The sequence below is a fragment of the Panthera onca genome, chromosome A2 (assembly GCF_046562875.1).
Source record: "Panthera onca isolate mPanOnc1 chromosome A2, mPanOnc1 haplotype 2, whole genome shotgun sequence".
In the NCBI taxonomy this organism is placed as follows: domain Eukaryota; kingdom Metazoa; phylum Chordata; class Mammalia; order Carnivora; family Felidae; genus Panthera; species Panthera onca.
Window position 1 is genome coordinate 21,435,508 of NC_138340.1, and position 24,813 is coordinate 21,460,320.

Consider the following 24,813-nt stretch of genomic DNA (forward strand, 5'->3'; position numbering starts at 1 on the left):
CTCAAAGGAGGGGCTGGCTGCTAGGAAGGCAATTCCCTGGGGCTCTCCCCTGGTGTGAGTGAAAGACCGGGTTGGTTGGGGGTAGCGCTTTTGGGAGCCAAGTGTATGATGGTTTGGGAAGAAAAAAAACAAACTAGAATTGGCTCTAGTGTGAAGGGGCTGAGAAGTCAAGAAGGGCTGAGTGAATTTCAGAGTCCAGGAGGGTAATGAGAAAAGTCAGGGCTCATGGCTCAGCAGCCCCCATCAGGACCCACAGGCCTGAAGATCTTTCTATGATGCAGAAGCAGAGTGCTCCGGAGCAGACATAGCGTGCAGCTCATTATGGATGTCCTTCCTCCCTCCATCTTCCCATTGTCTAGATGTCCACCCCCACCCACCCACCCATCCTCTAGCCATCCAGCCATCTATCCATTCAGCAGATAAACCCAACATTCTGGGCCAGAGTCTGGGGGCACACAGCTTTGTGCCCATTTCCTTTTCGCGTGGGTGCCCCAAGCCTGTGGCAGCTAGGCTGGAAATCCCTAAGATCCTCCAATCACAGCTCATGGTGACCACCCACTCTGCCCTCACAGTAAGTCCTGGGTGGGGTCAGAGGTCGGGGATCAGATAGAGATTCCCAGAGGAGGGGCTCTGAGGGCCCTCAGCCTGGACAACCCTCTCCCACCCAGACAACTGCAACACCCCTTCTCGGGTCTCCCTGCTTCCACAGAAAGACTGTGTAGAGCAGAACCAACCATCACTTCCTGTCTAAAACCCTATTAATAACACCTCCCACCCACTGATCTTGGGAGAAAGGCCAATGTCCTACCTATGGCCTGTCCAGCCTCACCAACCCCACACACCAGGTGTCTCACCTCACTTTCAGGGTTCCAGACATAGACTGCTTCCAGTTCTGTGAACCTAACCCTTCATGTTCCAGATCCTTTGCCTCTGCACTTCTCACTGCCTGAGGGGCTACGGGCCTGCTGGGCAGAGGGTACCCATTGCTGGAAGCAGTGGGCAGCTTTGCTTGATGGCAGAGAAGGGAACACAACCTCCTGGACGAGGTTTGAGTTAGACTGGGAATGGCCACAAATGCCAGTGTGGGTGAGGGTGGGATCTGGTGATGGGTCACCAGGAAGTTCCCCCACCCCCCACTCCAGGGTCCCATCTGCTTGAGTCAGAACAGGGTTTCGCAGGGTCTGGAGGCCTGGCGGAGGGTACTGGGGAGGCCAGTCCAGGAGAAAACCTAAGCGGCCAGGCCCTGCTACCTACTGGGTCCCGGGTTGACTGAGGAACCATGTAACTTTAAACCAGTCAGTTTTCACATCTGTAAAATGGGGAGAAAGATCCTGCCAGATGGTGTAGACACATCATCATTACGGTTTCTGGCCCTCCTGAGGTGCCTGTCTTTGTCCTTCGCCTCCAGCTAGTCTCCTGGCCCAGCAAGCTGGGAGAAAGTCAGGAGGAGGTCCCCAAAACAAATTTTGCCCCTTCCCTCCAACAGTCGGGGAGGCCCTCCACGCAGGTAAAAGCCAGGGGGACCCTGTTTGCTCCCCAGTCCTAGATCATCCTGGCTACACCTGTCTTTGCTTACCCTCAGCTTTCAAGATAGAAGCTATGCTTCATGGCAGGGGGCACTCAGCCAGTGATGGCCTGGTCCTGCTTCTCTACTTCAGCATCTGCTTCCGTCTCACCCCATGGCACTGCACCTTCCCTGACTTGGTGCACAGTGTCCTCGCTCTAGGCCTGGTGTCCTTGCCCTCCTTTTTCACTGGGCTAACTTCTCTTTATTCTTCAAAATCCAACCCCAACCATGCCACTTCTAGGAACCCTTCCCTGACATTCCCCGGACTCTTGGTGGCACCTGGTTGTTCTTTGGGTGGTAGCTGTCACACGAGGTAATGTGTCTCCATGGTATCCAATGGACCTGCAGCACTCAGCCCCTGGCCTGGCCCAAGTGAGTGCTGGAAAGCACTCGGTGAACAAAACAGCGAAGGGCACCGAACTCCTTTCACCTGTTCACGGAGAACACCTCTGCAAGTACGGCTGGGCCAGAAAGTCACCCATGACCCCTCTGCTGCTGTACCAATTCCACAGCCCAGCCTAGCTGTTGGGGTCCTGGAGGGGTGAGTCGGGGTGGGCACTCATCTCGCATCCCGGTATGTCAGAGCTCTGGTCTGAGCCCCTCGGAGCAACCTTCACAAGGTGACTCAGCCTTGACCCCCACCTGCCCACCAGGCTCAATGGAGACGCAGCAGCTCAGCAGGGGTGTTCCTGTGAATTTGACAAACCCGCTGCTGGAACCCCCTCCCACTGGCCTCTCCCCTGACCCTTCTAGAAAGACTCACTCTGCAAACAACCTGTAAAGCTCTAGAGCTGAGAACAGAATGCTTTCCCTGGTGATCTAGTTTGCTTCCTCTCAGCAAGCAAACGAGCTCATTTATTGCTTTCCCCTGGCTGCTAGGAAGCTCTGCACAAAGCTTTGTGCCGCTCTAGCTTGCCTTACCCTGGTGCCTGTGATCTAACTCCTCCCCTGCTTGTTTCTTTTATTCTATTCTCATGGTTTTGCTTTTGTTCTCTTCATGGTTTTTATTTGTAAGCCAAAGACGTGTCATTTTTTAAGAAGTAGGTGGAGTAACTGTAGATGTTTAGGTGTGCTTCGCCTATGCAGGGGATTGAGTGCAATCTTGGGGGTGCCCACCCCCAGAGCATGGATGGGAGAGCAGACCCAGGGCCTGGAGCCCAGGCCTGGAGCACCCTCATGAGACTCAAGGCTCCTGGGGACAGACGCTTGCGTCCTCCGTGGGCCGGGGACCTCATCTCTGCCTCCCCCATCTCCAGTGCTGGCCTCTTGACCCGGTGGCGAGCGGACATCCTGAGCACAGGTGCAAAAACCAAACCGTGTCATGCAAATCCCATCACCGAGGGGCCCAAGAGCTTGCTGAGAAGTTGGAGAGTTGGCCTATAAAGAACTTCTACCCAGTTTGTGCCCACCCAGGGCCAGTTGTGTTTCTAATAAGAACTTCTACCCAGTTCACTCTTTTTCTTCTTTTTGTTTTTGTTTTTGTTTTTAGTCGAAACGGGGTTTCACAGACTCAGTGACCATTAAGCAGACTGAACCTTTGCTCCCAGAGAATGTTCTCCCGCCCTAGACCCCCAGCTGGGGGCTGCAGCAACATTTTAAATGGGTGATTTAATCTCTTTAAATCTTAGTTTCTCTGCTTGTAAAATGAAGAGGTTGGACTAAAAGTTCTTCATGGGCCTTACTGGCCACAGGCCTTAGAGGGGCTCACAGTGGAAGGTTCTAATGGGATTCTGAGGCCCTGGGATGTAGCCAGATGCAACCACAGATGTCCATTCCCTGGGCTCACAGCACCTTTATTTGGAATGAGTGGGAATATCCCTCCCCATCGCAGTCCGGGCCCCATGGGCGGTCTTCTGGCCACAGGGTGGCAGCTCTCTGCACACAGTGGGGTGGCCCAGGGTGTGGGCACAACCCCTCCCACATAACTACAGCTCCACGGACCAGCAGGAAATCTCTGTTCCTGGGGAACCCTCTTGGTAATCCAGCTTGAGCAATCTGGGATGGATACGTGGACAGACAGAAAGATAGGTGGTCAGCAAATCCCAGGTGTGGTGGGAAGAGAGGGAGATGGCTGGGGTTAGGAGTGTGGAGGGTAGAGAGGCTGGGAGCCTTAGAATTTCCTCCAGCACAGGACGACAAGGCCTGGTCACCCAAGTGGACCCAGCTGTGTGTGGTCTTCAGGGCCCAGGGCTCTGAGAGTTTGGGAGGAATTTCCTACTGTCCCCGACTCACCCTAGTGATCTCTGGGCTGGGGTGTTTTTTGCAGGTTTGAGCTGACTGTCCTCTGTGAGGTCACTGAGAGCTAGGTCAGAGATATCTAAAGTATCAACCTTTGCCCTCACTGTCTCTAGGTTCCAGGCAAGGACAGAGGAGTAGGGCCACCCGCCAAGCCCAGTTCCCAGCCTCTAGGCCTCCACACCCAGCCAGGCTCAGTGGCCTGCTTGCGCAGTCACCTGGTGGCAGAGTAGTCACGGCCCTGAACGCTCAGTGTTCGCCTGCTGTCATCTGCCGCTGCTGGGGGCCCCCAGAGCACTCCCTGGTAGAACTGGCCTGAAATACAAAAGGCGGGTCAGCAAGGAAAAAAGATGGAGGTTGGGACACATAGAGGTGAAGGGCACTGCCAGTTCGCAGGCAGAGGTGGCTTCTGAGGGTGCCCTGAGCCGTGGGCAACATACCAAGGGTCCCGCCAACGTGGCTAGAGAAGCGGTCGGTGTCCCGCAGAAGGAGCCGGAGTCCCTCCCCAGGACCGTCCCAGGGGAGCAGGCCGATGGTCACTTTGTCTGGGCTGCTGAGCAGCAGGAGCCCCGCCTTGTCCATGGTCATGTTGAGGCTGTGGGGAAACCCCGCATCCTGAGCAATCGAGGTGGGAGTGGCCTTGGGCAGGACGTCCCTTAAATGTTCTGGGCTTCGCTTTCCTCACTGGTAAACTGGGACCGTCTTAGCGGTATCTGGTGTATTATTTATAAGATAAACCAGATTCCTTTCCCTCCCTGGTTTTCTTAGATTAGTTTCTCATAAATTAGTTTTATATGATTTAGGCAATTGCCTGATACATTCATTCTATCCCCTTCGTTTTTATGGCTAGTGCCACTTCCTTCTGATGATTAGTGTTACTTATGTCTAGAAGAGCAAGTCCCTTTTCATCCTATCCTGTCCTTTTCTACTTAAGATAAGCTTTGAATGTCAGGCTCCTTAAAGCATGTTGAATAAGACCCTGCTGTTACTCTGAGGTTATTTGAAATGGAACTGCCCTAAATTTACACTGTCCTTGATTCAATGTACAAGATGTGGTCTGTTTTCCCTTAGGTGTATCTTCTGCAGCTCATGAAAGTATTTGGATTTTCTCTCACTGCAGGTGTTAGGAATTCTTCATTCTACCTTCTAGTGTGCACGTCCAGGGCACAGAAACTCTTGTCATTCTTTGTGCATTTATCAGATAATAGGAGACTTTAAGATCTCTTATGAAATTGGATGGTTTTCGGGTAAGCCCCTCAGATTTTCTAGGCACCCACTCATTTGTCAAGTGGAAACCGGTCTCTACAGTGTGGCGCAGTGAGAGGGCAGAGGACAAGACTCTCCGTGCTCAGTATAGGCTGGGGTGTTGCGCACTGCTCAAAGAGGGCCAGGGTCTTTGGCCCCACTCCCAGGCCCCTGGTAGCCTCCAGAGCTGGCAAGCTGCCTCTGGAAAGCTCTGTGGTGGGGCAGCCTCACCCAGAAGAGGTGGCCGTCCACCTCTATGCTAAGGATGACATTCGTAACCTCCCCCAGGGAACAGTGCTCTCCAGCTTCTCATTATTGTCGTCATTATCTCACCACACAGACAGCACGGCCCTCCCCTGTACCCAGTGGGCACCATACTGTCCAATGGGCACAGTACTCCTGGATCCCATCCCCTCATTGGACCTTCTCCTCAGCCCTCTGACTCAGGGCTGGATGATTGTCTCTAGTTACGAGTGAGGAAACAGAGCAGCTAGGCAGCCTGCCCAGGGTCACACAGGACTGGCAGTAGAGCTAGCTCCAAACCACACTGTGCCCCACGTCGGGTAGTGACCCGGGTGAGGTGTGAGGGCAGCTGGGTCCCAGCACAACCCCTCTGTGACCTCCAGAACGGGAGGGTATGGTGCAGGGCTCTCTGCGGGGGCAGCCCACCGCAGGAGACGCATGCTCCGCCACCCCATCCCCAGGCGCATGGGCCCAGATCACCTAGCAGCAGTCACCAGCCAACTAATGTGGCCAGAGAAGTACCCAGCGGGGGGCATACCCAGGTGTCACCGAGAACAGCGTCTCTTTCCACTTATAGGCAGAGTTTCTTCGATTTCGAGTCACTACCACGTGCTCAGGGGAGGCGCGGACCTGCAGCTGGGGGTTCTTGAAGGTCACCTTGATCCACGAGAACTGGGCCTTTTCTGTCTCATACTGGCCAGTCACCTCAACCCCTAAGAGGGCCGGGAGCACAGAGGTCAAGGCCATGGCCCCAGCTGGGCGCTGGCCTGGATGACAGGTCCACCCAAACCCCTTCTCACCGGCTCACCTTCTCAGTCCCCTTTTCCTAACACTTCCTCCCACAACCTCTCCCTCATCCCCTGATTTCATGTGGCTTTGGAAGGGCCCCCGAATCCTCAGCGATGGCCACCTTCAGACGAGCCCTTTGAGAGGGCAGATCCTGTCTGAAATCAGGGAATATTCATAAAGCCCCCATAGTGTGGCTGGCCTAATGAGGTGCTGTGGCCAAGAGCGAGATGGAAAACGAGTGATGCCCAGCCTCTGGGAGCAAGCAGACCACGGCCTGGTGAGATGAGCGGTAGACTGGGTGGATGTGGGAGGAATGGGGGAGCCGCAGAGACTCATTGGCTCTGGGTGGCTCTGCAGGTGTGTGTGAGCATCCCCGAGTGCTGTGTATCCTCACATCTGACCTGACACTCGGTTCAACCAGTAGGACCCTTCTGGGGTTGGGAGTGCAGGCCTGGTCAGCACACCTACCCCTTCCTCCCATTCACCTGCTCCACACCCTCCAGAGTCCTATCAGTACCTTCCAGGGCTCCGCTGCTGCTTTCCCCTTCCTCTGCCCAGTGGGCCCCCACTCGTCTGCCAAGGCCCAATCATTCCTGTATGACCCCGTGCAGCCTCCCCTGACCCTCGGACAGCTCTTGTCTCCTCCTCTGGGCTCACTTCCATGTCACTCTGGGCATTGACTACAGGCCTCTGAGCTTATGTGTGCCCAAGTCTGTCTCGCCACCCCTGAAGTATGGCAGTGCCTGGGGCAAGTCCACATCTGGTCTCCCTGGAGTGCCCAGGCCACCCGGACCTGCATATGTGGTGTTCAGGGGAAAGTCTGTGGGGTGGCCGTGTAAGTGCAAGTGTCAGCGCTCAGAGGCAGGCCACACCGTGATCTTGGGACAGGCCCACATGGGGTAAGGTGTGTCTCCATGGGCTGGTGTCCCATCATTGTCTCTGGGGTGGTTAAGTTGGGAGTGAGTGGTGTCTGGGTCTCTCTGGGTGGATGATTGGGTATGCACCTCTCACCTTGGTCAGGGTCTGAGAGCAGGTTCATTGGCCCCTGAGAGTGCTTGATGTCCACACAGAGATGATTCACACTCTGTCCGGGCAGTGTCAGGATGACAGGAGGTGCCTGGATGGGGGCTGGGACAGCAGGTGTAGTTCCTAGAGCAGGTAGAGCGGGCTGGGAGGTAAGGGCAGGGAGGGGGCCTGAGGGAGGCTGGCAACCTACCTGGGGGTGAGTCTGTCTTGGCTGGTTCTGAAAGAAGAAAAAGTCTGGATTTAGACAACCCCTTCCTGGGGAGTGGGGGAAGAGGTGAGAGATGGAGAAGCAGATGCCCGTGGCCAGGGCTCCCTCTCAACTTCAACACTGGGAAACCCACGTGATGTGTCCTCAGAGCTCCCCGAGTGTTTCCTCTCCTGGTGTCTCTGTGTCATAGTGTCAGAAGGTATTGCAGAAACTCTGGCCTTGATTCTTAAATCCACTTCATCAGGAGTGGAGGGGGCTGATGGTGCCAAAGCAGGCATTAGTGCAGGGGCAGCCAGAAACAGAAAGGAAGAAGGTAGTCAGGATTGAGAGTAATCTTCACATCCTCCAGCCATCGTTGCCACCCGCCACCCCCCCGGCCCCACAACCCCTGCCAAACATACATCCAACTTGGAAGAGCCTTTGTAATGAGATTTTCAAACAGGAGAGCACACTATTAGGGAAAATGCAGAGGACATGGGGTCTAGCCTGACTCTGCCATTTCTGAATCCAGATTTGGGATTGGAAATAGCTCAAGGGACCACTGTTAGCTTTGGAAATGGAGGAAGCCTTCCCTTTCTAGAAGGTTCCATCCTGAGCCAGCCTCCAGAGTGTAATGAATCTGATCCAGTGAAAATAAAGGACACATTACTTCAGGGCACCTGGGTGGCTCAGTCAGTTAAGTGTCTGACTTTGGCTTAGGCCATGGTCTCACAGTTCGTGGGTTTGAGCCCCGTGTCAGGCTCTGTGCTGGTGCTTTACCTCTCCAACTCTACAGGCAGGTTTAATGATCACCTTAAGGAAACTAGACTCTCAGAGGGTCAGAAAGTGGCTTACCTAACAACATGTCTGGTAGCAGCAAGTCCCTAACCCCATGGTAGGTTAGACGATGAGATGGAGAATGAACAGGTCCTTGTGGTCCGATTCTCCCTGGGTTACCAGGTGCTTTCCCAGAAGGTCCAGCTTTGGAAAAGTTGACACACACACAGTCTTCTCTAAAGTGGTGTCATGGTCCCCCCCCAGCCTGGTCTCTGGGACCCACCCCGGGAGAGGGATGTGGAGAGGGCGGATGGCTCCCTTCCCTGCACTCATCACTCTGGGAGCTTCTTCTCCCATGGCCAGAAGAAATTCAAAGTGGGAACAAAGGACCCTTCTTGAACCCCTCCGCCCCTGCCACTGGGATGTCAGCCCCCACCCCCAGTCCCCAATTCAAATTACTTGGTCCTCTATAGCCGCTTCTTTCGGTAAGGAAGGAGTCTGCATAGCTGCTCCCTAATCAGACATAACTGGACGTGAGTCCCAGCCCCGCCAGCCAGCCAGGTGAACCAGGAAAGTCACTCCCCCAACAACCAGGGCAGAGCCCAGTCTGTGGCCAGGGTCACGATTCTGTCAATCTCCCACCCCTCTCCCCTCTCCTCCTTTGCCACCTGTTAATCTGGACCTTCTGTCTCCCATGGTATGAAATCTGGAGAGAGGAAGACCTGGAAATCAGAGGGACCTGGGTTTGCTTGTTAGATGTACCTTTCTGGGGCCTGCAGTTGAACAGGGATTGTATCCCTAGTGCCCAGGGCAGGCCCCAAATGGCAGCCAGTATCTGAATGAACGAAGTGACTAAATGCACCCATTTGCTTAGGCAGATGACATCCCCTGCTGGCAGTGGGGTTGGGCTGGAGAGGCCCTGGCCAGCAACCTTGTGGGGCTGGTGCCTTAGGTCCTGTGTCAGCCAACTGTCCCCCAGCCCAGCCTTTGAGGCTCTTACCTAAGTGGAAGTGCTTGCGTTTGTTTTCTGGATAAAACAAAAAGAGAAAGAAAGAAATACACTGTTAGAGTGATTTCAATAAATTTGACATGCTTGTATTTAACCTTGCTTTCCAACCCCAGCACTAAACAGGTGCAGTGAACTCTGGGGTCAGGAGACCTGGCCTCAGCTTTCACATCAATGAAATGGGAGGAGTCTCCCAGGGCTCCTGGGAGATTAGGGGTGGCAGGGTCGGGGTCTTGGTTGGGATGCAGAGGAAAGGCTGCGGAGGGTGCTGGGTCAAAACTGTGCTGCCAAGGAGGCTGGGGTCCTGCTCTCACACCCACCGGTTTCCACGGGCTTCTCTGCAACTTCAGATCGTTCTTCGCCTTCGGGTTTGGTGACCACCATGGACGTGAGGGGTGTGACAAAGCTGTACTGGAGCGACAAGTTCAGAGCTCGGGTCTCAAGGGCCTGCTTCTCAGCATCAGATGCCAAAATCCTGTAGGTTGAGGACATCACAGGTTCAGCAGGTCCCTGGATGCCTTGTCAGATTCTTCCTCCCTTCCAGACCCTTCTGGGAAGGTTCCACTGGGAGAGTCTGGAGCTCACACGTGGTGCCACAACCCCCTCTCTCTGGACTTGGGAGACACCCTGTGCCCGCTGCTCCCCCCACCGCCCCCGCCGCCATGGGAAGCTTGTGAAGGTGCTCAGGCTATGTGTAGCTGTCCTGGTGGGCCCTCAAAGGTGTGGGCTACCCACATTTTCTCTAGCAGTTGCTGGATGGTCAGGTATGCCCAGAGTCTCTCCATGAAGCTGTGGAAGATGTACTTGGGGCTCTGGAACTCTTCCTCCTTCTCCGCCACTCTAATTTCCGTTTGGAAGGTGATGTTCTGCATGTGCTAGAAAGAGGGGCCCAGCCGGGGCAGGAGCTGTGAGGGCCTAGGTCTTCCAAGTGCTCCCACATGAAACCTGCTTGGAGCTGGGGCAGCCCCCATGCATCGGCTGCAAGGACTGCACCACCTTTGAGTAGAGTGGGGCGTGGGTAGGGAGTTTGGGGAATGAGAGTCTTGGTCACAGAGCCTCCCAAGATGAGAAGGAGGTGGAGATAAAAGGTAGTAAACCGTCCAAGTGCAACATGGCAGACACAGAGCTGGACGCTCAGGTCAGACGGATCCTTCCAGAGAAAGGGAAATGAGAATGGGATGTGAAGCCCAGGACAGTGTAGAAACAGCAGTAGGAAGGAAGTCCAAGTGTGGTGTGTGGACAGAAAGGGTCCCCAGATGCATTCCACACTCACCCCAAAGATAAAGACTCTGGGGACAAAGAGGGAAGAGCTTTCCCCAGCAGTCAGTGGCAGAGTTGAAAAGAGGACTCCGGTGTCATGGCCCTGATAGGGCTTGGGGTCCCGTCCACCCGCAACCAGCTATCCCGGCCCATGCTGATGCCCTCTGCTGGGGCTGGGCACTGTGGGATGGAGGCAGCAAGGCATATGCCGAGCTCCGAGTGACTGCTGCATCCTTCCCCAGGGAGGGGGCTTCTGGTCTGGGGCTGCCCTGCCCACAGCCTGGGAAGTGGCGGGAGGTGGGGGGACAGAGGAAACCCCACCTTTCTTGCCATTGCTCCCCACCGCAGTCGAAGAACTTCTCAGTGTGGATCAGATCCCGCTACCCCTGCTGGAACTACCTCCTCTGTCTCTCACCCAGAGCCAGGCCTCCCCACACTGTCACATGCAGGCCACCTGCACGAATTTTGTCCTATCCACACATAGAGCTATTTGCTTGATGGTTTTCCTTAAATGAACTTTAAATAGTCGAATACTATTTATTTGGCCCTGTCCCAAGCAATAATACCTGTGAAATCTTAGGTCTGGGGTTCAAGTTCTATTTTTCAGGAGACACATTAAAATAAATACACAACTACTAAAACAAACATGTTTGTGAACTACCCTGAGTCACCTTGGGTCCTACACTTTGGGAACGCCTGGGCCTTTAGGTTCATATTAGCAGCTAACATGAATGAAATATTTACACTGGGGCCAGACTGTAATCCCCACAGCAGTCTTACAAGGTGGGTAGGGTGACCTATTCTGATTTTTACACAGGAGGAAACTGAGGCACAGTGAGGTTAAGTGATTTGCCCCAGGACTCACCTCTGGGAGGTGGCAGAGCTGGGTCTGAACCCAGGCAGGCTGGCCATAGGTCACACACTGCCCATCCCACTACTCGGCCACTTCCTCTGAGGTGAGGCCCGGGACCCCCCCCATTCTCTTCTGACTCACCTACCTGCTGTTCTTCCCACACACACTGCCTGCTTGCCATGCAAGCCTAGAATGTTCCTCCATCACCCCACCGTCTGGCCTGTACCATCTTCTACTCATCCTTCAGTCTCAGCTGGGCCTCCTTCAGGCATCCCTCCCTGATTCCCAGACCAGGTTTGGGTTCCCAGGGCTGCTCCCCTGAGTTCCCGGGTTTGTTGTGTCAGGGACATCCCAGCCCGAATCTCCTTGCTGGTGTGAGGATTTATACGCACTGTCACTGTCGGGAGGACAGCGTCCCCAGGGCCTAGAGAAGGACCTGGTGCATGCAGAGCAGGTGCTGTTTCTCTCTGTGGAATGACAGGGCCTCCTGTGGCACAGAGGCAGGGGAAGACTGGGCAGAGACGGCACCATGTGGGGAGCCAGGCTCTTGACCTGGCTGCAGAGGGGCCCCAGGCAAGTTGCCTGCCCTGCCTGGATCTCAGCCTGCTCATCTGTGAAATGGGAGCAGCCCTCTCTGCCCCATTGCAACCTCAGAGGGCAGTGTGAGGACAGGAGGGAATGCCAGGCCTCTGGTTCTCTCAGGAACAGCAGGAGCACAGACGGACTGCTGAGTGTCATCTCTAAGTGGGAGACAGCACTTCGTGACTTGCTCTCTCAACTGCTGGAGCCCTGTGGGGCTGGGGTGTGAATGAAGCCCTTCTGACTCCCTGCTCCAGCGGCCTTTCCCCTGCAGAATGGCCGGCCACACTCACCAGATGCCCTCTGACTTTGGCTGAGAGCACATCAGGGCTCTGGTCCTGGAGCTTCCCAGCAACCACGATCTCGGAGCCTTTGAAGAGCAGCCGGAAGTTGTCCTGCGAAACCTCCTCCACAGCGTTGCTTGGGTACTCAAAGGTCACTGCTGTCAGCAGTGGGTTGGCCACTTCCTGGTAAAAATCCTGCAAGGTGGCGGGTGTCACGAGTGCGGGGCTGGGGTCTGCCTGCCTCTCTGTGCCATCCCTCACTCAGGGGCCACTGGGGACACTCTGGCACCTGGAGCTGCAGGGCAGAGTCCGAGTCCTCATAGATGCGCCGAGCCAGGCCGCCGTTGTCCAGTGCCAGCTTCTCTAGGAAGGCATAGCTGACATCGAAGCCAAAGCCCAGGCAGAAGAGGCTGTACTGGCCAGCTATGGCTTCCTGCACGTTCTTCTGGATCCTCGCAGGGTTGGTCTCTCCTGGGCCCAGCAGTTTGGGAAGGGGGTGGGGGGCATGAGAAAACAGAGATTTGTTCAATGGATACTTCTGGACTCTAGAGACCCCCCCCCCCCCCGCCTCAGGTTCCACAGCAAGCCAGGGGAAGGCCTCAGCAGATCCCTCTGGGCCGTGTGCCTTGGAGTTGCTGGTGGTGCCCTCACCCACAGTGGGGTCACCATCGGTGAGCAGGATGATGAGGGAGACACTGCCCGCGGGCAGCAGCTCCTGCCGGTTGGCGTTACTCAGCAGCTGCACGGCCATCAGCATTGCGTCGTTGATGTTGGTCCCTGGGGGGCACACACTCAGGATGGCTTCCAGCCCAGCGCCTCAGGCTGGGCTTGGTGCCCCAGAAGCCCCCACACCATAGCAAGGCTACAGAGGCACTCACCGCCTTGGGCCTGGATGCCAGCCACATATCTCCTGGCCTGGTTCACGTCCTCGGCTGAGGCTGGCACCAGCAATGGCTTCCACTGGGTTGCATCCCCGCTGAAGCTGATAAGGTTGAACTGGTCTCTGGGGCTGAGGTCATCCAGGATCTTGATTAAGGCTTCCCGGGTCTGAGCAGGAGGATCGGAGACAAGGTGGGTGTCTCAGTGGAGCCTCCCTGGGGCTGGCATCCTGTGTACTTGGGCTGGCATCCCCGGACTTGCATGGTGACTGCTCTAGAGCCAGGACCTGCCGATACTCCGACCAATCTCAACCCCTGGGTACCCCATACTCAGGAAGATGGAGGAGGGAGAATCTGCCTACTGGGCCAGAGGTGATGGTGTGAGGCATGTATGAGTTTCCAGAGTTGTGGTCTTAACCTGTGGGACCCACCTGTTGGATCTTCCTGCCCAACATGGAGCCGCTCTTGTCAATGACAAAGATCACATTCTTGGGTATTGTGGGTAGGCCCTCGGGGGCAAAGTAGTGTACAAAGTAGCCATTTTCAATCTGTGATCAGAGTGAAACAAACCCAGGTAATAAGAGCTGCAGCCCTGCCCTGCCCCCAACCAGCCTTCTCAGCTTAATACTTGGGTTCCTCTCTTCACGCAGCCCCATCTGTCTCTGTCCCACTGCTAAATTCCTCAAATCCTCACCATCTTCTAGGGCTCAGTCCAGCCCCTCTCTTGCCTTGCCTGCTCATGTGTGGCCTACTAGAACTCTACCCCCACTTTACCTCCTATTTGTTTTAGTATTTGAGGCAATTTATCCTAAAAGGTTTAGACATAATAAACCTGAGATCCGTTAAAAGAGTAAGGACTTGAAAAACAAGGTCCATAGTGGGGCACCTGGGTGGCTCAGTGGGTTGAGCTTCTGACTTCAGTTCAGGTCGTGACTCACGGTGTGTGAGTTTGAGCCCCACGTCATCGGGCTCTGTGCTGACAACTCAGAGCCTGGAGCCTTCTTTGGATTGTGTATCTCCCTCTCTCTCTGCCCCTCCCCCACCCACACTCTGTCTCTCTCAAAAAAAAAAGTTAAAAAAAGTTTTAAAAAACAAGGTCCATCAAAAGAGTAAAGGGAAAGCACAATGAAGCCAGAAACTTGCATGAAAGAAGCTACTGCCATTGGACATCAAACTGAACTGTGAGCCTCCTGTCAGCCAAGGCAATAAGGAAAATCCTGCAAGGCATCTCTTTAGCAGAGATGAAACTTCTGTGCCTCCAAAAGAAAATTGTTTCAGGGACAACATAACAAAATTGCTTGTTTTTGGTCTGTGCTGCCACTGGTTCACACTGATGAGTAGGGGCAGTTACTTTGCCTTTCCTTCTAGAACATGTAAGCTCAAGCCCTTGAGTATGGATGGATTTTCTGGTTGCCCCTATTCTCGCCTGGAGCCCACACACCTGAATAGAGCCCCCGGAGAGGGTCCGGTTCACATCGTAGCGGATGATGAAGTTACCATTCAGGACTGTGTCCTCCTGCCCTGGTGACTTTTGCTGGGAGAGTGTGGGCTTGAATCGGATGTGAGCCTGGGAAAGGACAGGCTGGGGTTGAGAAGAGCCCCATGGCCACACCCACCCCATCTGAAGCAAGAATTCCAGGATATGGCCTTGGGCCACAGTCCAGGGAATGTTCCCTGAGGCTGAGCTGTTGGAGAGAATGACTCCCCATAGGGGAGTGGGGGAGTGAACCTCTGCTCTTAGAGCTGCACCAGCAGGGGCCTGGCTCAGGATATGCATGATCCAGCTGGCGGGCCCCTTTCCATCCATGGGGCCCTCACTTAAGTTCCTCCCCACAGCCTTCTCCCCACCAAGGCGAAGGTGGTCTCCACACCAGCACCTACCACCCTTCTCTGGGCCTTGTCCTCCACCTCTGCCAAGTGGCAGCATGGACACAGACCTCAGAAGTCCCTCCAGCACAGAGATTCTGCCCAGTTGTCCCGCTCTCCGGACAGACTCATAAGGCTGGACGGACAACAGGCCCCTTGGTACCCTTGCCTGCTGACAATGGCAGGCCCACCTTGGTCTTGTTCCGTGAGATGGTGAGAGCATCTGCCAGTTCGTTGGTCATGAAGGTGCTCTCTGTCTCCAGAAAGCTGATGCCCTGAGGCTCAAAGATGTGAATGTCCATCTGGAGACAAGAAGCGGGTCACTGGGTTGGCAGGGAGCTGGGGCTGGGCCTCCGGGGAGGCAGAGGGGGAAGGAGGGGCTGCCCTCAGCAGAGCAGGTGTGTTCCTGGAGACCTCCCTGGAAAAGGCGGTGCCAGTACCTGGAGATGCTTGACCAGTTGCTGGGGCTGGATTTTCAGCAGCAGCTCATATACTTCCAGACGCCGTTTGAGCAGCTCCTCATACACTAGCTCGAAGGTGACCTTGGCAGAGGGAGCCACATTGACTGACACCTGGAACTGCTCCATCTTTCTTCCAGTGGCCCTGGGGGAGAGGGACGTCAGGTTTGTCCCTCCAGGCCGGGCGGGGGTATGGCCACTGGAGGCTGGAGAGGGTCTGAAGGGCTGGAGGCAGGGCAGCCTCTGCCCCCACCCCCCTGGGGTCCCTTCCCACCACCATCTTTGGCTCACTTGATGAGGCCAGCACTCTCCCCTCTGGCCACGGCCGTGCTGTACTGCTCCTGGGCTGCAGCCTTCTCCTTGATGTTCCCGGGGTAAGTCACACCGTCGATGATCCTGCGGCAGGAGGGGAAGATTTGTGGAGGGCCTGATAGGGGCAGCCCACTCCAATCCCACCTCCTCCAGGGAGCCTCCCTTGACTCGGTGTGCCTCTTAACAGAGTAACTCCTGTCTCTGCCTGAGGCCATCCCTGTTTATTATGTACTTACTGTATACAAGTCTCTGCAGGACCCCAGGTGGGGAGGAGAGCTCTGCATGCTATGCCACGCCTCCATCTACCCTGAAGCGTGCACAGTGTTGGCAAACATGTGTTTACCGAACACACAGGGGAAGGAGGCTGCAGAGGAGGCAGGACTGAGCTAAGTCCCAGCCTCTCTTCACCCTTGCAGTCTGGCCCCACATCCCAGCTTTCCCTCTCATCTCACAGCCTGCTCCCAGAAGAACTGGTCAGTCACCAGTGAGCTTTCTGGGGTGCCCCTGTGTCCAGCCCTGCATGCACCTGTGCGGGGAAGACTGGGAAGGGGAGAGATGCCGGGCTCCCAGGTCAGTGGGAAACGCAGCACTGAAAGCCTCTGGCCCCTCCCCCTGCCAGCACAGGGCAGGGGGCTCTTCAGGGAGGTTGGCCTCTGGGGAAGCAGGTGTTGGACAACGGGTAGACTGGACTCCCAGGGGTGTGGGTCCCACAATCCTATTTTTGGGGACTAGAAAGAGCTACCAGGGCTTCTCCTCTGGAATGAAAATGACTACTCCAGATCCTCCTTGGGAGGCGAGCAGGGATGTGTCGGGCAAACACAGCCCTGCTCCACCTGGGGGTGGCATGAAAGGGTGTGCAGGGGTCGGCGGGGGTAGCCAGGGCATTAGGACCCAGTGTTCCTCCTCCCCACCTTCCTGACATTCCTGGTCATAATTTAACCCTGGGCTAGGGATGGGGCTGCAGAGTGGGCCGCAGGGCTCCTCCTCCTGGACGCCCAGCTGGGGTGCCAAGGCCAGCAGGCTGCCAGGCTCCGGGCCCATCACATGCGCTGAGAGCCCCGGGCTGGCGCCGCTCCCTGGGCCCAGATTGTGTTGCTGCAGGGCATAGGGAAGCAGGGGGCAGGGTGCCCTCCTCCCCAAGCTGGCTGGGGGCCTCCTGCAGAGTGCACACTGCACACAGTGCTCACATAGCACAGGCCCCCGCTCCAGGGTTAGGAGAAGCAGTGGCCAAGAGAGAAGAAGGAGCCGAGCACAGGGACCCAGCCCCCACTATAGTTTTTCAGAGGTCTCAGGGTAGTTTGGGGACCCCGGCTGAGCCCGCTCTCTGTCCCACCCAGCGCCCTCCCTGAGTTGCTGGGATCAGCCTCTTTCTGGCCTGCCCTCAATCACTGCCTCTCTGGTGGGGACAAGGACAGATAGAGAGGGTTCTCATGTATTGGACAAACATTGCAAAACATTCGGGAAGGGTGAGGAGGACAAGGTGAGGATCAGCACTCAGCCACAGAGTCCACAGAAATCCCAGGGGGTCTCCCAATTCTTGGCCTCTGGTCCAGAGCAGAAACGCCCTCTGCAGTATCCCAGGTGGGAGGGAGGGGACTAGCCTGGCTTGGAACTTCCTATGACAAAGAGATCCCCCTCCTCAAGGCATTGCTCCATTGTGGGGCAGTCCCGGAGTTAGGAAGTCTTCTGTATTCTGAGCTGGACTCTGCCTTTGGGTGACTCCCTCCTGCCTGGGCCTGGGCCTCAGGATGCCCCAACTCTGTACTCCTCAGAGGCAAAGAAACCAAGATGCTGTGGTTTTCCACCTGTCAACTGGGCAGTATTTGGGGATGGCGCACAGAGGGATGGACGGTGGGGTGGATGGAAGGAGGGAGGGGTGGAGGGAGGGAGGTGTGGAGGACGGAAGTATGGAATACTTCTGAGAATGTACTGAAGTTCGTGGGTAAAGTCCCTGGTTCCCTGTATTGCCTACAGGCCGAGCACACACACCTAAGGCACACCTCACATCAGGAAGAGAGTCGCTCTTCTTGACTGGGTGCCATCGGGGAAGCTGGTATCATGGTGTTGGGTTGGGGAGGGAGACAAGGAGGGCAGGAAGGTACCTACATGGAGAAGTTGGTGATGAAGGCTCTCTTGGGCAGCTCCACCTGGAAGGTGGCCTCCTGTACAACATTGGCCTTGTTGACCACCCTGCTGGTGACGACTGTGTGGGCAAATCTGGATGAGACCCTGGAGTCCACGGTGAGGCTGTAGATGTCAATGTCATTCTGGACCAATGAAGGAGGAGGAATGGGATTGTCTCAATGCCAGTCCAGCTTGAGGCAGCACTCTTTAAAGAGTCCCGGACCAAGCCCTGGCCCCCATCCCTGACTGAGCCACTGACCAGGCCTCCAGCCAAACCCCATGATACATTCCACATGTGAACACCAGTCTCACATAAGAGGCAGCTATGTGCTTCGTTCCCCACCCTTCAGGGCCACGATGGTGGAGCTTGTGGCCCAGTGCGTCTGGGAAGCAACTCTCACTTACTCCTCAGGCAGGGGGCCCTAGATGGGTCAGGAAGCTTCACATTTGATCTTAGCTCTGTCCACTGAAAGGGTAATGAACAAGTCCTGTGATTTCTGGTGACCTCAGCCTCGTGGAAACTGGGAAAAACAGCTCTTGCCTGTCTCCCACCAGGTGCTCACAGGAGCTAGAACTTGGAGGTGATGAGGACCCAGTCTCTAATTGCTGGGAGCCTTCCTCTTTGCCCCCTTGACCCTGCAGCTGTGGACCCTCCCCAGACATATGCTCTCCTCCAGATCTGTGGTCCCCAGGGAAGGACATGTGCACACCAGCTGCCTGCACACGGTATGTTCCGCTGTGCACGCAGCTTAGCACAGAGACAGGTGACTGGCCCGGCAGCTTATGTATACACGGGAGTGTCTGCTGGGTGGCAGGCACTGTACTAAGTTCTTTATAAATGTTACAGGTTTGAATAGCTTTTCTTTTTAGTGTTTTATAGATGAGGAAACAGACACAGAGTACATAATTCCTGGGGCACCTGGGTGGCTCAATTGGGTAAGCTTCTGACTCTTGATTTCGGCTCAGGTCATCATCTTGCAGTTTGTGAGTTCGAGCCCCGCATTGGGCTCTCTGCTGTTGGCGTAGAGCCTGCTTCGGATCCTCTGTCCCTCTATCTCTCTGCCCCTACCCTGCTTGCATGCCTCTCTCTCTCTTTCAAAATAAATAAACAAACTTTAAATAAATAACTCCTTCATGGCCACTCAGCCAGGGAGAGGTAGACTTGGGCTCATGAAACCCATTTTTTAAAAAGTTTATTTACTTATTTTGAAAGAGAGAAAAAGTGCAAGTGGGGGAGGGTCAGAGAGAGAGGAGAGAGCAAAAATCCCAAGCAAGCTCCACACCAAAAGTGCAGAGCCCGATGCGGGGGTCAAACCCATGAACTGTGAGATCGTGACCTAAGCCGAAGCTGAATATTCAACTGCCCAACCAACTGAGCCACCCAGGTGCCCCTCGTGAAGCCCATTCCTACCCCTTTCCCCACGCCCCCCACTGCCGGCCTCTAACAGCAACTTATTGGGCTGCATTTTCTCCCCGTAAAATGGGACTAGATCTCCCTACTGTTAAGTAAGAGAGGAACCATACAGCCCGGGCTAGTGCCTGGTGGATGGTCAGCACCAACTCTTTGCACACACACTGATCCACGCTCCCTTGTCCACATAATGCTTGCACGTGCAGAGGCTCTCACCATTGCTAATCAGCTCACACCATTCACACTCAGGCCCCCACGGACACCCACTACCTTTTGGGGGGTGGAGGTGTGAAGGACAGCCAGCAGCGAGAGCAGGACCGTCGCGATGCTACAGGTGCGGCCAGGGGCTGAAGTCTTCATTTTGGCTCCCGTGCCTGGCAGGTTGCTTCTGAACTCGAGAAGAAGTGGGGAATGAATTAATAACATGCTTGCTGTCCCGCCCCTGTGGGGGCAGGTTCTGGGAAATTGGGATCTACAAGCCAAAAACTGCAGTTGCCTCAGATAAGTAAACTGTGAATATCCTGTGGACCTTGGCTGGGGACAGGAACATGTACCGAGGAAGAGCAAGCTCAGGTGGGAGTTGGGTACGGCACCCCTTCTGAAAGGTCCACGGTCACCCCAGGCCACTACCACCCCCCATACCAGCCATTGCACCAGCCAGCTCCCTAGGTCTGGGAGATACACCAGTGAACCAGCCTGCTTTCCAGAAGCCCAGTCTGGGGGAAATAGGGATGGCCCAGAACAGGAGGGCTAGGGGGTGGCTTCCAGGAGGCAGGGGGACCGGAGGCCAGCTTGATGCGATGGGGCAGTGAGGGCCCTAATGGCTCTGAGGAGCCACTGGAGTGTCTGAGTGGGGCAAGATATGCTGGGGCCAAGGCAGGATGGAGACACTTCATTTCTGGGGTGAGAGGGGCTGGGTCCAGGGGTCCCCTTCTCTCTCCTTGGGTCCCCGGCTGCTGTCAGCCCCCATTAACCTAGCCAGGCCTCTTGGCTCAACTCCAGTAAGGCTGCCAGAACAAGACCCGCACTTTGGCAATACAAACTGAGAACCATAAAGATGCCTGCACCTTGTGGCCCGGAAGTCTCCTTCCGGGTAATTTATTGATAGGAAATCGTGCAACACAAGTCCTGAAGGGGGTGATTCATTGTGGGGGTGTGTGCACTCAGATAGCCTGTGGAGGTCGGTCGTGCCAAGGGAGCCCATGATTCACAGCTTGCGTGAGAAAGCACAGGACACCCAGCCATCAGCACACCAAGGCAGTGCCACTGTCCTGAGCCCAGACCCGTAGGAATGCACCCGAGGGCCTGGGGTAGGATTACCAATAGCTTTTTTCAATTTTTCTTTAATAAACTTGAAATGCTGCTTTTATAACAAATAGCAATAAAATGAATAAATATTAAGGGATCCGGACGCAGCTGGTGCTCGCGTCCCTGGCGGCTCTGGGATAGCCCAGCTCCCGAGTCTGGCCATAGATAAGGTAAAGTCGCTTCAGGAAAGTGTGGCCAGGTCCCAAGCCCTGGGTTGAGGAAGGAGGGTGACTTGGTGACACTTGTCAGTGGGGGTGGGGAGGACGGGGAGTAGCCATTTTGGGGGTCCACACAAGGTTCTGAGGCAGTGACCGGCCCCCAAGGTCCCCTCCATCAGTGGCAGGAGCATCCAGGACTCTGGAGCTGTGTCTCTGGCTGCAAATCAATGTTCCCCTCCAGAAAGCATCTCTGTGCGCATCTATACTGCTTGCCCTTTGGCTCTGAATATGGTTGGGATCATCCAGGGCTTCACACCCGGTCAGCAATCTGAGCAAAGAGCCCCCCACCCCCACCCCCGAGGAGCACGGTGAGCAGGCCCAGGCCCTGCCCCACAGAAGGGCCACTCGGGGCACAGAGCACGGGCCCAGCCTGAAGACAGTTATATAAGGACACCATGCTGGCTGAGAACGTGGGGAAGGCTCCAAGCAGCCACCCCCACGTGCCCAGGGGACAGGCGGACTTCCGTGTAGGCAGCAGGCAGGACTGCCTATGGCTTTGCTGTCACAGGGGGACAGACTTCTGCAGTCCCCTGGATCTGACAGTTCCACACACACAGGGGACACTGAAGCCTGAGAACGGAAGAACCGCTCATGAGCCAAGGACCTGGAGTTCTCACAATGCAGGCGGAGCGGTGGGAATGGCGAGGGGGAGGCTCACCCCGAGTCTGAGAAAGGAGCAGCTCAGTAAGCAGACTACCACTGGCCAGAAAGGGGCCTCGACCTGGTTTTGTCTTTAAGGGGTGTGAGCTGGCAAGGAGGTGGTACAAATAAGGGCCCCAGAGGAAAGGGCTTTTGAGGTGACCTGGTCCTGCAGAGCCTTGGTGTCCTTGGAAGCATCTCAACATCCTCTGTGGAAGGCAGGGGGAGGGGTGAGCCTTGGGCCCCCACCTGCTTCACTCTGAGCAGTGTTACTGTGGCCTGTTTTATGCAACAGGCTCCAGCTCTAGTCCCTTTTCAGATGAGAGGGAAAACTGAGACTCAGAAAGGCAGAGACTGGTCTGAAGCCACACAGCTCAGCGCCAGTTCACCACGACCAAGACTTTCTGGCATGTGGCAGTGGCCGTAATGGCACCTGCCTTATCCTCTGGGACCTCCCAAAAGCCCACAAAGGGTACAGAACATGCCCCACCCCCTACCCCACCTGCCCCTCCCCTACACTGAGCGGCTATGGCTGGTGACCAGCTAACACCCTCCAAATGCCGGAGTCACTTGGGCATCCTCTTTATTGTTCCCCAGGTGCTGGTGCAGACTCCCTGGGCTGAGGGACCAGGGCTCTGAGGGATAGGCGGCAGTCCCAGAGGCAGCAGGTGAGAAGGTGTATTCTGGCATAAAAAAAGTTTTTGGGAAAGGCTCCTGCATCTAGGAGTTGACAGTGGCGAGAGGAATGGTGTGCACTTCTTAGCCAAAGACACTCTTGGCAGGTCCAGCTTTGGGCTTCTCAAAGACGGTCTCGGTGCCGGTCCGGGTGCCGCTGAACACCGACGGGGCGGTGGAACCAGCTAGTTCTGTGGGCAGGATGGGGAGGTGTGGGCAGGGGCATTTGTGGGGAGTGCCCCCCCCCCCCCAGCTCAGGAGCTCTGGACTCAGGAAAGGATGCTGGGAGCCCTCTCCCCATCCCCCCCTCCCACTGACACCTCCCTCCTCCACCCCCACTGCCCAGGAGGATACTCACCACACTCCCGCATGACCTGGTAGGTCTTGGACTTGATCTCCTGGTTCTTGGCCAGGTTCCCACGGGCCCCCTTCAGATCTTCCTCCTTCACGGGGGGGCGCTTCTTCTTGATGGGGGCCTCCTGAGCACCAGCCTTGGAGAGCCCAGAACCTCATCTTACAACCCGAGGCCTCAAGGGTGAAAGCCCTTTCCTACCTCAGTGCCTTGGCCCTGAGACCCCTCTTCTCTGGCCACTGAACTCAAGCCAATTTAAGGCTGCACTCCTCTTCCAGGAAGCTCTCCCAACCGTGCTCCACCCCCACCTCCACGTCTCTCTCTACTTCCCCCACAGACCAGGAGCATGGGGACCCTGGCTACTGTGGCCTGATACTGCCTGCCTGGCCAGGCTCAGGCCTGGGAACGAAGGGCAAAGGGGAAAGGGGCTGGTTTTGAGTGGAGTTTCCTTGGGTAAATTCCAAGATCTGCTCATTGGGTGGCAAGGGCCCCTCAGGGATTTCTCTCTCCCCCAAACTGCTGGCATTTACCTCATGCGTTTTGCGGTGGGAATCTGGTGGAAGAATCAGATGCCCGTGAAGTCGGTCCGAAGTCAGCACCCACCCATGGAGCAGGTAGCAAGGAGAACCTCCACTTAGCATGCCTTAGCACTGACCTACAAGTCCATCCCCCTCCAGACTAGGGATATTCAGACTCAGTGCTTATCCTACCATTCAACCCCAGGCGCCCAGGAGTCTGAGGCCTCATTCCTTCTTAAGCCCTGGGGACAGGTGCAGGGAATTCCTGGTCCCTGAGTCTGGGCTGGGATCCTGTGGCAACACAGTACACCCCCTGCACCGAGATATATCCTGCTGGGGAGATGCCTGGGGGAAGTTATGCACCCACAGATCCCGCCTGGCGTGCACGCGCATATGCACGCACACGCGCACACACACACACACACACACACACACACGGCTACAAACGAGTCCTATGGTCTTCTTCACACACAAAGGCAGACACAAATTGAAGTATCATACATGTTGTCTCTACCCTCCTGACAAGCCACAGAACACCACCAAACCCAAGATAAATGGGGGTTTGCCGGCAAGCTGGGGCCCAGCGCTGCCCCTCCTGAGCCCTGGCCTCCCAGGGGCTCACAGAGCTTCTCGTTACGCCTGCAGTTCAGCTCAGGACACAACTGTCAGAGGTGACAGTGTCCAGCTGTCCATCCCCACCCCCCCGGCACCAACCCGGCCTGTGCCGGACCCTCCTACCTGGGACATGGTGGGCGTTGTGCGAGAGCTGCTGCAAAGGCTCCCCTCTGGCAGGCAGAAGCCGGTGGAAGAGATCGGGGCAGCGCCAGCCCTCTGGGGCTTATATAGTCCACTTGCCTGCCCTGGAAAGCCACTCCCCTCCTCGATGGGCTTCCCGATGATTCAGGTCCGCACAGCCTGCAGCTTCAGAGTTTATTCTTAGAGATGATAGGGGCTCGCTGAGCACTGCTGCCCGGGGGCCACAGCCCTGGTGGAAAAGGACAGCTGGGGAGACCCGGGGCCCTCGAGAACAGGTGCTCTTATGTAGGTGGGAGGTGCCAGGCCTGGCAGTGCACAATGAGGATTTATGAGCGTGGGTCCTGGAATGTGTGTGGCAGCCTGAGCTGTCCACCTGGGAGAGTCCATCCCAATGCGGTGGGTGTCCCTGAGGGAAGAGAGGGCCCTGGGCTAGGCTGGACCGCTCTGAGCTTATTTTTCCCTCTCTTTTACCCTTCTATGGATTCCAGAGAAAAGAGACTTTCCATCCTGCACGGCAGCAGAGCAGAAGCTTCCTGTGTGTGACACTTGGGAGCACTTGCTCACAGTGAGCACAGCCCCCCATGGTTCACAGGTGAGCAGCTGAGGCTGTGAGAAGCTCGGGGAGCTGCTTCATCTGTGTTTTTGCCCTCTGCCTGGCTCCTAGTGCAAGGGTAGCAAAGGGACAAAAGGCGGGAGGTAAAGTGCCCAGAAAGGACCAGAAGAAAACCTGCTTTGTGGTAAGGGCACCGGTGAGTGTAGGCAGGGAAGGGCACAGAGCCTCTGACTGGGTGAGGTCACCCAAAGGTGCCTGGCCTGACATTTAGGTTGCTGAAAGCAGGTGGGCGAGATCCAAGCCCATTCCAGGCACTGAGCTGTGGAGAGAGGGACAGGCCCAAGGTCTCTCCTGAAGGCCATTTAGCTTTCTGCTAGCTCCTAATAGCCCATCCCTGAAGGGGAGACCCTCGGGGCGCAAGGCAGAATTCTCCACCTGAGATGGGTGTGGGGAGGGGATGTGGGTGGGAGGTCGGCCACATTCCAGCTCCTGGTCAGTGTGTGGTGGGGATTATTTTTATCCTTGGAGGCTCCAGGCAGACAGAACCCCACCAGGCACTGACACTTGGTTATCCGAATACCACTCCACTGCTGTCATGCCTCCAATCTCCCCCTCCAAGTCCCAGGAGGCCAATGAGAGGACTGCCAGGCTCCATCTGAGACCAGCGCTCAGGGGCACGGACCCAGGACTGCAA

At 56.0% G+C, this 24,813-nt stretch overlaps 2 protein-coding genes across 7 annotated transcripts; both read right to left on the reverse strand.

Moving 5' to 3' along the window:
- Window positions 1-3,335: 3,335 nt before the first annotated feature.
- ITIH4 (inter-alpha-trypsin inhibitor heavy chain 4) lies at window positions 3,336-19,505 on the reverse strand. Of its 6 annotated transcripts, none has more exons than XM_060631258.3 (24): window positions 19,371-19,505; window positions 17,672-17,832; window positions 15,545-15,649; window positions 15,236-15,398; window positions 14,987-15,097; window positions 14,371-14,496; window positions 13,361-13,477; window positions 12,930-13,098; window positions 12,703-12,828; window positions 12,341-12,522; window positions 12,061-12,246; window positions 9,811-9,950; window positions 9,396-9,550; window positions 9,070-9,096; window positions 8,738-8,791; window positions 8,529-8,582; window positions 8,148-8,273; window positions 7,447-7,569; window positions 7,296-7,322; window positions 7,091-7,207; window positions 5,829-6,003; window positions 4,243-4,397; window positions 4,021-4,117; window positions 3,336-3,562 (listed from the first exon to the last, which is right to left on the reverse strand). In XM_060631258.3, the coding sequence occupies exons 1-24, from the start codon at window positions 19,458-19,460 to the stop codon at window positions 3,493-3,495; spliced, it is 2,856 nt and encodes a 951-aa protein (XP_060487241.2). In that variant the 5' UTR covers window positions 19,461-19,505; the 3' UTR covers window positions 3,336-3,492. The 6 variants fall into 6 exon arrangements, with proteins under 6 accessions (XP_060487241.2, XP_060487240.2, XP_060487245.2 ...); XM_060631257.3 differs by having other exon boundaries at window positions 8,148-8,300; XM_060631262.3 differs by lacking the exon at window positions 8,738-8,791.
- A 2,326-nt stretch (window positions 19,506-21,831) lies between these two features.
- On the reverse strand, window positions 21,832-23,813 carry MUSTN1 (musculoskeletal, embryonic nuclear protein 1). Its single transcript, XM_060631283.3, has 3 exons — window positions 23,549-23,813; window positions 22,299-22,431; window positions 21,832-22,131 (listed from the first exon to the last, which is right to left on the reverse strand). The coding sequence occupies exons 1-3, from the start codon at window positions 23,555-23,557 to the stop codon at window positions 22,025-22,027; spliced, it is 249 nt and encodes an 82-aa protein (XP_060487266.1). The 5' UTR covers window positions 23,558-23,813; the 3' UTR covers window positions 21,832-22,024.
- Window positions 23,814-24,813: the final 1,000 nt, after the last annotated feature.

What these genes read in the sequence shown, in the direction of transcription:
- ITIH4 (XM_060631257.3), bottom strand. Translation starts at nt 19,460, where the DNA reads ATGAAGACTTCAGCCCCTGGCCGCACCTGTAGCATCGCGACGGTCCTG. An exon ending in CGATGGTGACCCCACTGTGG is followed by an intron (nt 12,523 to 12,702) that starts GTGAGGGCACCA and finishes TGCTGGGCCCAG; the next exon opens with GAGAGACCAACCCTGCGAGG. An exon ending in GCTCTCAGACCCTGACCAAG is followed by an intron (nt 6,004 to 7,090) that starts GTGAGAGGTGCA and finishes CGGCCCTCTTAG; the next exon opens with GGGTTGAGGTGACTGGCCAG.
- MUSTN1 (XM_060631283.3), bottom strand. An exon ending in CCAGGTCATGCGGGAGTGTG is followed by an intron (nt 22,132 to 22,298) that starts GTGAGTATCCTC and finishes TCCTGCCCACAG; the next exon opens with AACTAGCTGGTTCCACCGCC.